We start from the raw sequence: 11,127 nt of genomic DNA, 5'->3' as shown, positions 1-11,127 counted from the left end.
AAAGTGGGCTCATGAGGAGGGGGGAGACGGTGATGTGCAGAAAGGCTGGTTTTCTTTCAGAGGCGCCACCAGGGGGGAAGCTTGGGGGGTCTTTAATCATCAGATAAATATTTAAAATACATTATATCCTTAAGTAATTCCATGTTTTAATCCCTAATCAAATAATTACAAATGGAAAAACTTTAATTAAAAGTTAAATATAGTTATTTCAGTGTTGAAATAATTTTATTCTATAGTCATGTGAAAGCACATCTTGAAGTTATCTGGTTTTTTAGCCTTACGATCTAAAAATGTGTCAATAGACATCTCCAATCAAATGTTTGGATCACTGTGATCAGAAATAATTTATCATAGGACAAAACTGCCATAATCAAACAAATCAAATAAGAAAATAATTTGTAAAAGCAATGTTTATCTAAAATTTTAGACAACTCTACAAGAAACATGTCAAATAAATACTACACATTTGCATAAATGTGTCAACTTATTGCATATTCAAATAATTCAATATGCAAATTATTAATTCAGTCTTGAAATTTTATTGTGTTGAAGTCATAATATGATACCTTATAGTTAGTATTAAGGACCAAGTGTATTAGTGCCATAATTCAATACATAAATTACTTGATAAATATATTGATATATGTTCAATAAACTTGACAGTACCTGAATTAATTTAATAGATATATGTATCTATGTAATCTAAATTTGTTAGCAATTTTATAAACTACTTCAGTAATTAACTTTAGATTTCTAATTAAAAATATAAACCCTTTCAAAGTCATGATTTTTTTAATCTGTCGGCTGTACTCATCAGTGGGCGGGTCTAACACTACTGTGAACAACGTGATTGGCCTGTAGTTAAACTGCTGGGCAGGTCAACCAATCAAATGTTTGGCTCCATTTGATGAGACATACTGTCACTTATGATGATTTCCTGATGGACCATATCAGAAAATATGAAATAAATAGTTTAACACAATAAATTACAGCTCAAATAATAGTTTACACATTCATATAAAAATATCAATATTTTTATTTTTGCCATATGTAGTCAGTTTTATATGAAACTGAATACAACTGTTCAGTAATTAACTTTAAATTAAATTCAAATTAAAACTGTTAATTGTTTCAATGAAAAATGTTAAATAATTTTTTTTAATTTTTTTTATAAATAAAAAAATACATTTGTATTTATTCTTGTTAAATATACATTTTATAAGTCTTTAATTCACAAAATTTGGGGGGATAAATGCTTGGCATTTAAGTTGGTAAAGTACAAGCTTGACAGTATTAATGTTTTGGTTTTTTTTACTTTATTCTGCAAGACATCCTTTTGCAGCTATGATATTTATCTTATGAAATGGGAAGAAGTCAACAATATCAATTTATTAAATACTGATCAATACATGGACAGAAAATAATAGATTATCTGCACACAAATGATGCTGTTTTACAGAATTTAAATTTACAGCAGAACAACTAGTCCCAGATTTGACCAGTAGAGATTTTGCTTCAGTCCTATGTGTTCCTGTTTCCTGCCGCCCTCCCAGGGCATTCTGCCCTGGGCGTAAAGCCCCGTTGCTGCAGAATCAGAGGCTGACGTTTTATAGGATGCAGACACGAGGCGAGCTGCATCACAGTGGATCGACTGCAGACCATTCGAAACTAGATTTGTTTTATACAGTCAGCGTTTCCTAGCGGAACTAAAATACAGATGAAATATTCTTGTTTTGTTTTATACACAGCTGCCCTGGTGTGATTTCTTTAAATCCATATCAGAGCAGGATTTGTCCACAGAATGAGCCCCAAGGAGACTGGCTGTGCGAGCCAGACTCACAATGGGGCTGTGAGTGACAGCTCTGCTGCACTGCAGTGATCCTCCGTCTCTTCAGCCCGCCGCGCCACCCTGCTCCTGCCAGAAATCTCTCCCTACACGGAGATTATCTTCGCCTTGCTACCCCATCCATTAGTATCTATTGGACACTGGTTGCGAATTAATAACCCGCAGCTTTTTTTGAGGCGGCAGTGGTTAGGTTGATGACGATGATGATGATGATGCTGGAGCTGCTCCTTTGTTGTCTCCTGTCGCATGCTTGGTGATATTTAACCGTTACCGGTGCAGCTCACTCGGACGAATCATTAATATTGCACTGATTGTTTTTCAAAGACTGACGTTGTTATTGATCTGAATTCACGTTTACAGCAATTTATGACGCACGCACAGAAATAAAACGTAAGGAAGAGCGGTTGAGGATTGGAAAACCGAAAGGTTTGCCGGTTTGCGTAAAGTTAAAGAGCAGATCTCCCTGTGCGATTCTGCCCTCTGTCTGCAGCATTTAAAGTGGAACTGCGGATCTCCTCGCAGCCTAATAAAGCAGAGCTAGTTTGAACTGGATCAGAACTAGTTTTCTATTGATGAGGCTGCATCTTTCTCTCCTCCTCCTCCTCCTCCTCCTCCTCCTCAGTGAGCACCAAGAGGAAGAGGAGGAGAAGGCGCAGGCAGACGTCCTGCAGAAATCCTCATACCGTTGACTCAGCGTGAACATTTTCTCCTCTAAAAAAATACCTTAGAAGATGTTCTCTTTTTTCATTAGATCGGAACATCATCCACAGTGGATTGGACCAGGCTGCAGGATGCTCTGAGCATGCTCAGTGCGTCACTTTGCCTGCCCTGTTGGAGCGGTGCCTTTATGTGCTGCCAGTAATGTAGCAACACGAGGCTAGTGAGCATGAGTGAGAAGGTTGTAAACACTCTTAGTGATGACACAAAAACTAGGCAATAAATGTTGCATTTAATTTCATAAGTGCGATTTTTGCCATTCGCTCCACCTGTATGCCTTGATTGCAAAGAAAAAATAAATAAATATTTTTTTCCCTTAAAATCGACTTTATTCTTTGAGATTGCAGTTGTTAAATCAACAAATATTCTGTCAGTTATTCACAGCAGGGAAAATAAGTATTGAACACACCTGTTTACATGTAATTCACCCCACATGCTTGTTATAATCCAGGTAGTCCATGCATATACGGGAATGGAAAAATAATCCTTCAGTTACCTGGAATAACAAGGGAAGACATTACATAAGTTTTGGATGTAAGTTTTTTTCAATATTTGGTAGGAAAGTTTTGCTGATAGCTTTAAGACAGTTTTACCAATGACTCAGGTGTGATCCTGACCCATTTTGACCTTCAAATTGTCTTCATATCGTGAAGGTTTTGGAAGCGTCTTATATAAACTCTGATCTTAGATCTCTGATAGATTCGAGCCGTCTGACCAGTGCTTTTCTCCTGAAGGGAAACTATTAAGAATTCATGGATTGTTTGAGGGTTTTTTTTTCTTTTTTACCATATTTGCAGTAATAAGTTAAAAATATAAATCCAACAAAGGGTGCCGCGGCTTGCTGTGTGACAGCCGTACTTTGGGCTTGTTTGAGTCTCTGTTAGATGCGAGTCGGAAGATGAAGTTGGGATGCCGCTGATTCAGCTGACATTTAGGTGACATCCTTCACAGGACGTCACAGAGATCTGATGCATGTTTGAAGTAAACACAAAAGCTTAGCAGGTTGTGAATCATTTAAGCTCAAGCAAAGTGGGCGTCTCTGCTGTTGACATGTTTAGGTTTCTCAGCTGACTGATTTCAGGTTGACAGAAAAACCCTTTTCGGCTTCACGTTTTTATGTTAGAAGTGGAAGTTGTGTGGATTTTCAGAGCGTTGTGAATTACTCTCAGCATATGAAGTTTTCCAAACTTCGTTAATGAAAAAACTCAGAGAAAACTCTCAGCTGCTTTCTTTTAGTGTAAACATAGACATCCAAATTAAGGAGTTTTGTATGAACATCGTCCCAAACCTGTTAGAAACTTTTACATAATAAGTCAAAATTGCTTTACTTTTTGCAGATGATGTAGTTGTGTTCACAGCTGGGGTGAGAATCAGCTCCATTGGGGTTCTGTCTTTGGCTCAAGGCGAGGAACTTAAGTATCTCTGCTTCTTGTTAAGGAGGAATGGCAGAACGGAGGACATTGGTGGACCATCTGGAGTCTTGTTGGCTGTAAATTTGTCACTACTTCAGTCTGTTGTGATGAAGGAAAGTCAAGATAAAAATGGAAGTTGTCGGTTTACCGGCTAGTCTAGGTCCTAACCCTCATGTGGTCATGATGTTCTGGATCAAGACGGACAGAAAGGAGTTTCCTCTGTAAGGTGGCTGGAGGTGGGGAAGAGTAGAGCCGCTGCTCCTCTGTTGATGTGGCTCAAATATCAGACCAGAAAATCTGGCTGCAACCCACTTAGAGGAGACTGAAGAAGACCCAGAAGCCTTTGGAGAGACTTTATTCTCCTTATGGCCTGGGAACCCGTTGAACTCCTCATGAAGGGTGTAGCTGGTTAGAGGTAAATCTGGACCTCTCTCCTTCCTGCATCCGTTACCTCAGCAACCCAATCTCAGATTAGAAGAAAACAATCAGTGGGATAGATGGACACCAAAATGTGTATGAATTAGCAGAGCAAAAGAACTGAATAATGATGTTGGTAAGGTGAGTGGATGTTGTTGGGGAAGCTGCTGAAGGAACCAAACACACACACAGAGCCTCCACTCAGGACAGCTGTAGAGGTTGATGTTTTTAAGCTTTTGTTATTATTATTATTAAATAGAGATTTGAAACTGCTTCAGAGTTTGAGTGTGTGCATTCAAGGTTGTAAGTTCTGTAATGGACTGCTGTACTGTTCAAAGTGCACCATCCTGGTCCATTACCTTTTATCTGGAAGTGATAAAAGATGGGCTAAGGATATTTTTAGTAGCAAAAGTAAGAAAATGTGTTTTGGTTGTTTTTCATCTTTCTTGTGACAAGGCCTCACAGCGTTAACTGATTTATCCATCTATTCGATAAAAACATCTGAGGGGTGTAAATGGGAAAAGTTGAGCAGGTTGTGTTGTGCTCACGAAGAACGGCGACGATGTGTGATGGTGTTTCCCTTATAGCAAGCCTCGTCGTCCTGATTGAAGTGCAGAGGAAAATACAAAGCTGACATTCTGCAACCAGTGGCAATCCCATATCTTAGATTTGCCCTTGGAGATGTCAGCGCCCCCCACAGAGTGGGTCTTTCTCAGAGACGCCCTCAGCGTGTGGGAACGGAGAAAATAAATGGCTGCCTGCGGCTCAGTTGTGAAGATATTGTTTAAGCTAGAGGGCAGAGCCGGCCCAAGGCATGTGAGAGTTAAACGGTTGTTTAGGGAGAGAGCACCGGACGGATGCAAGAGTCAAGGCTTTAGCACTAAAGTGATAATCTATGTTTGGTGATGCAGTTCCGGATCATCACCCGGTTGTGGGTTACAGTCATTCTTTCATTTACTATTTTTTATAACGCGGGAGGTTGCCCTCTCCTGTTTGACAAGCTTAATGAGCTGGAAAGAAATGTTTACAAAATTAATTAATTGGGGTGCAGCTGATTGTTTTTAATGTTATTTAGCAGTCAGATCGCCCCTTGGCATTTTGACGCCCTGGGGAAGTGCCTTAAACTTGTTCTTACTTAAATAATTAGTTGAAATCTAAATAATGATGCCCATAAAACGCTTTCTAATTACCATTTCTGCAGTTATGTTCTGAGCTTAACAACTTGGTTTGTCCCCCTCAGTGGCTCTGCCTGGGATCTGCTTTGAGAAGCTCTGCAACAGAACAATGAGTGGAAGCCTCTGTGGTTCGGTGAGAGCAGTCCCGAACCGAGACGAAGGATGGATTAAAAGGGACTGGAAGTATTGGGGATTTTCCTCTGGAGACTTTCTGACAGCTGGTTGTCGATGCAGTCAGATTCTCCAGGAGAAGATGAAAGAGAAGTTGGATTGGGGTAAGAAGGTACAGAGTTTAAACCTCCATCAGCCCCGGCAGGCTGGAGCTGCCTCAGCAGGGCAGCAGAGAAACCTGCCAGGTCACTGCAGGCTCTTCACTGGCCGGCGGGGCTCCGCGGTGTTTCCCTGCCTGTATCTGTTTACAGAATCTCGCCCTGACCGCTTTCGGAGCCAGCTTCCACACACCAGGAAGCAGGAGAGTGGCGCAGTGCTGCGACACAGCTGCCCGCCTGCCTGCACTCGGAGCGCCTCCTGCTGGTGCAGATAAGAGCCCAACTGAGGTGATAGATCGGCGTTTTCTGTTTTCCTTCTCCTGGTGGTAATCATGGCTGTAAATATATATATATATTTTAAAGATGTTTGTATGTGTGTCTAGGAAGAGATGAGGTAAGCAGAAACAGCATTATGTTAGAGCTTTACTTTTGTTGCCTCACTGCACAAATAAACCCAGAACTAAAGAGGCGCCAGGGTTCAGAACGTTGCTCTAAAATATTTTTATTTGTTTGGAGGAATGGCAAAATAAATCCTCGACTTTCTTCATATTGTTCCTTTAACTTATTTTTCATGTTGCAACCACAAACTTCAACGTAATTAACTAGAGTATTGTGCTACTGACATGAAGTTGGTCATAATTGTGAGGCTCAAGTAAAGGCATTCAGGGTTTCATCATTTCTTTTTACAAATAAAAATCAGAAATGTGTGACAGTCAACCATCTCTACCCCAACACCCCTAATTAAAACCCAGTGAGCGAATCTATGTCCTCTTCCTTAGTGACTGTAACGTCTTCTGGTCGAGAAGAAGTTAATCCTGGATATGAAACTATGTTCCCATACAAACATGTCCGCCCGTTGAATAGGCTTTCCTTCAGTCCTCTCAAAGCTGCAGTTATTTATATTGCTTGTACCTTTTTCCTTCCACTCAACTTTCTACGGAAATGCTTGAGAACAGCACTCTGATTCTTGAAGGTGTCAGCGACTGTTTGAGTAGACCACAACTTTTTTCTGAGACCACATTTTGTATCGATAGTTTAGAATATTCAACCCTTCGGAGAAACATTTTGGGTTTGATGTTTTTGATTAATTAGGTTAATAAAGTCTTAAAATGCATCATTCTGTGTGTGATGACTCTATGAGTGTTATAATTGAATTGAATTTACTTTTATTCCAATACATTGAAATGCACCTGTGTAAAGAAGGATGTGAGTTTGGTGATGTTTACGGCAGGAAATACTTGATGACTAGCAAAAAGCTTTTGGTTTATTTCACTACCTAATCATATTTTTTGTTGGTTTTAAGCATTTGCTGTACCACAGCTGTTTCCTTTTGCAGTGGCACTAAAATAAATTGTTGCGTTCATTCATTAAAGCAGTCACAAATCTATATTTTCTCTCTTTTATTACAGGTCAGCCCCCGCCTCCCACAAGAAAAAAAAGAAGAAAGGGAGCAAAGACGGTTGTTTGATGATTTTATTTATAGGTACAACATTAACACTGTAAGTGGAGCCTCTCGTGACTTGCAGACTACATTGTTAATGAAACGGTAAGACGATTTTCTGTTCCCTGCTGCAGTTCTCTTCATCCCCTCTTCCCCTCCCTGCTGATCCCGCCCGCCTCATCACTTTTCCTGCAGACGCCCCGAAATCGGGCCGAGCTCCGCAGACGTACGGCAAGCGCCTTCACACCATTTGCACACACCAGCCTTTACCGCGTGAAACAAAAGTGCTATAAATTTATGCTACAGTGCTGTGCTAAACCAAGACCTACGAGTGTTCTTCCTAAAAGTATTTTCACAGAAACAAAAACGTCTCCACAGCTGACCGTGGAGGAAACAGAACTTTCCTTTGAGTTACCCATCCGCTCCCACAGGCTCTTGAGTCAGCTAATTACAATTATTTAAATGACAGTCAGATTATTCTTATTATCTTACATTACTGTGTCAAACTGCTGTTATTGTGAGCAGTTAAATAAACTCTGATGCTACAGTTCAAAGTGTAAACAGTGACCTCATACAGCACAATCATATACAGATGCATCCTACTGTGTCTACGTTTTACAGTCAGTTACTAGAAAGTAGAAAAACGTGTTTATGCTTCGACGAGGACGATGAGGACAATTCAGAGATGTGGGGATTCGCAAACATCGACCAGCGTCTTAAATAAGACCAGAAAAAAAACAACAACAAAAACAACAACAATGACGCCCCCTGTGGTGGAAATCAGAGCTGCACCCAAATGTGATGAAAACAAATCATATAAAGTGCCTGTCGTTCAGAGAAGTTCAGATGGGAGTTTCTGTACATGTGTAGAGGTCTGAGACGGATCGTTGTCAGCGTGTCGGAGCGGGCGAGGCTCAGCGCAGCGTGGTGGTGGCCATGCAGCCGCACAGAGCCCTCTGCTCGGCCCGCAGCACCAGAGTCTCCGTCTGCAACAGGAAGCAATCCAGTGTGAGAGACGTCAGATATCCCATTTGCCTTCAGGTGAAATCCATGAGATGCCATATTACGATTGTTTGGAGTGGTTACTGCCCAAAGAAAAACAGTTCTGGTGAGACGCTTCCATACACTCATTATCTGGATTAGTCTTCATCCTAATTTGGACATTTTAATAATGTGATTGTATTATTTCTTTTTTTTCCCCCGAGGGTGGAATGATTATTAATCTGCAAAGATGCGATATTAAAAAGCCAAGAATAATGGATATTTTCTGACTGGAGCTGTAACAGTAGGGGCGGACTTTAAGTTTTATCACGATTTTTGTGGTATAGTTGTGATAACAAAAGTGACAATAAGATAGATTTATTGCTTCTTTTTTAATTAACTGTATGGTTGTGACTGCGTGGCACAACAATTATAGCCCCACAACCACAAATACAGCTCTTGAAAAACATGCATTTGTAATACGGTTCTTTATTTTTTAAGCATAATTCATTTTAATTTACCGTCAGAACGATAAATCCAAATTATTATCATGATAAGAAATTTGTCTCAATAAAAGATAAATGATATGATAAATGCCCTATAAGATTCAGAAGGTCAGGTTGGACTTATCAAATTCAAGAGGGAAGAATGATCATTTAGTTGGGCTTTTTGATTACTTAATATGTCAGCTAGTTTCAGTATTTACTGCATTAAATATATTCTAACAAACTGAGTCGCAAAGCTTTAAATGTTTGTTTTTCCCAGATAATTTTTTTTGGGAAAGAGAGTTGTGATGTGAGCATCCCAGATTAGCTTCACTGAAAAGTGACAGCAGCTCCACTGGTTGTACCTGTGTAATAATGCCTAATTCATTTATTTTAAAGATCAGTATTAACTCTTTTGTAACTAACATGAAGCACACCCACTGGCCTTTAGTCTTGTGAAAAAGTCTTTGCCCTTTTCCCAGATTTTTCCTGCTTTCTTTTTTTGTCAAACGTAAATGTTTCGGATCATCTGAGTGGACACAAAAAGCCACTTTGAAATAATGATTTCATTTATTAAGAGAGAGAAAAATATATACCCAATCAGCCTGTTGTGAAAATATAATTGCCTTCCTTGTGATAATTAACTGTGATCAGATACAGTTTTGGTCAAATCTGTCAACACCCAGGACTGACAGGTAAAATCAAGTAATCACTTAGAACCCGTCTGACAACATGAAGCAGGTTTAAAGGGTCTCAAAAAGCAGTGAACCAAAGTGTATTCAATTTGTAATTTAAAAATGGCGTTCTGATATTAAAATCAGCTTGACGAGCAAAAGCAGGAGAAATCTTTAAAATGAAAAAAGTTTTTCACTGCAGTTATTATTATTTTTGATTGATAAACTGACCCTATAAACTCTTCAGACAATTTTTAAATTGTTGAAATTTAAAGCTTAAAGTAGGAATTCAGCCAAACGCTCTACTTACAACACCCACAAGGTCAAGCAAAAAGATTTACAAAAAGATGATGTTCATGCTCTAATGGTCTGAGCAGATGAAAGGTTTCCCTGACCCTGGCATCAAGGTTAAAAGCCGTCTTCTTCAGATCTTGCAGCGCCCTCTGCATGAACTCGAAGGCATGGCAGTCAACGCATGGACGACCTGCAAGCACAAAGTGTTGTAAAATGTAACAAGTTTAGCTTTTTTCATTTGTATTTTTCATTTATATCAGCAGGTGTAAGTAATGTTAGTGCAGAACAAGGTCAACAGGTCCAATATGAGACAAGGCAGTGATTTTTTAATAAACTGCAACAGGAGGCAAATTTAACGGGAAATGGACACAAATTTAAAATTGTACTGAATAAAACTGGTCTGAAAATATTGGCTAGTAATTACCAAAAGTGTTGAGCCTTTGTCTTAAATTCAGTTTCCATCTTCACGCGGAGCTACAAGCATTAATTGCATGTTTTTTTTTTTTTGTCATCTTCGGTCTTATTTTTATGATAAATGATCGCATTCATTACAAAGAATGACCCATAATTTCCACTCTGTGCTCCCTGTGGGATGCGGAATCATTAGCGGATGAAAAACAAACATCACGAAGGCAGACATATTTCCACCTCTTTCAGATTTTATTTAATTTTTTTTAATCCACCTACTTTCGGCAGGGATCACGGTCCCCGTCTCCTGATCCGCCTCTGCGGCTCCGACACAGACGAGCTGGACCGCCAGCAGAACCAGCGTTACCTGCACATATGATCCACTGGACGCCATGGCGATGGTCCGGTCAGTCTCCTGTTATTTATAGATTGGAGGGGGGAAGAAAAAAAAATGTATATATATATTTCAGATGAAAAAACTACGTAGAGCGTAATAAAAAGGCCGCCAGTAAATCAAATCACAAAAATATTACGGGCTTTGTTGGTCACATTTACACGTCAGTTCGCAGAACACCGCCTTTATAAATGCGCTACATACAGAATTATTGCCGCTTATTCCGTAGTTTTTATATTTAATTACCTTCAATGAGCCGAGGATGCTTTTTAAAACCAGATCAGCCTGAAAATGCCCACCGAGCGATGATTTACATAGATCAGCGAAGTGCGCATGCGCCGAAGGACACCTGAACACAGCTTTTGCAGAACAGAGTTAAAACTTCCGGTGGCAGCATTCAAAATAAAGCCTTGAGCAAATAGGGGGAAAAAATAAGTATGAAATGTATCAGTCAAATCAAATTATACATTTGTGAAATTCTACTTATTCCTATATATTAATTATATACAAATAAAAATTATATATATAATTAATATATCATAATATTGTATACTATATATATATAATTATAACAAATTATATCTAAATTTAAATATATAAATTGTAGATAGAAT

The 11,127-nt window shown here is 39.2% G+C and overlaps 1 protein-coding gene and 1 long non-coding RNA gene across 3 annotated transcripts; one reads left to right on the top strand and one right to left on the bottom strand.

Annotated features, from left to right (window-relative positions):
* The first annotated feature begins 4,892 nt into the window (after window positions 1-4,892).
* LOC114157706 (uncharacterized) lies at window positions 4,893-8,006 on the top strand. Its single transcript, XR_003598229.1, has 2 exons — window positions 4,893-6,124; window positions 7,246-8,006. It is a non-coding gene; the product is annotated as an uncharacterized LOC114157706 (long non-coding RNA).
* Window positions 7,296-10,951, bottom strand: nicol1 (NELL2 interacting cell ontogeny regulator 1). Of its 2 annotated transcripts, none has more exons than XM_028038840.1 (4): window positions 10,760-10,951; window positions 10,399-10,540; window positions 9,813-9,901; window positions 7,296-8,263 (listed from the first exon to the last, which is right to left on the bottom strand). In XM_028038840.1, the coding sequence occupies exons 2-4, from the start codon at window positions 10,511-10,513 to the stop codon at window positions 8,192-8,194; spliced, it is 276 nt and encodes a 91-aa protein (XP_027894641.1). In that variant the 5' UTR covers window positions 10,514-10,540; window positions 10,760-10,951; the 3' UTR covers window positions 7,296-8,191. The 2 variants fall into 2 exon arrangements, with proteins under 2 accessions (XP_027894641.1, XP_027894640.1); XM_028038839.1 differs by having other exon boundaries at window positions 10,399-10,534; window positions 10,760-10,947.
* Between the last annotated feature and the right edge of the window lie 176 nt (window positions 10,952-11,127).

Source organism: Xiphophorus couchianus, chromosome 14 (genome assembly GCF_001444195.1).
Source record: "Xiphophorus couchianus chromosome 14, X_couchianus-1.0, whole genome shotgun sequence".
In the NCBI taxonomy this organism is placed as follows: Eukaryota; Metazoa; Chordata; class Actinopteri; order Cyprinodontiformes; family Poeciliidae; genus Xiphophorus; species Xiphophorus couchianus.
This window is presented reverse-complemented; position numbering and strand designations above follow the sequence as displayed.

Coding starts and splice junctions, on each gene's coding strand:
- nicol1 (XM_028038840.1), bottom strand. CDS start 10,513: ATGGCGTCCAGTGGATCATATGTGCAGGTAACGCTGGTTCTGCTGGCG. Junction 9,902..10,398: donor GACCGTGATCCCTGCCGAAA/GTAGGTGGATTA, acceptor TTGTGCTTGCAG/GTCGTCCATGCGTTGACTGC. Junction 8,264..9,812: donor CTTTTAACCTTGATGCCAGG/GTCAGGGAAACC, acceptor TTCCTGTTGCAG/ACGGAGACTCTGGTGCTGCG.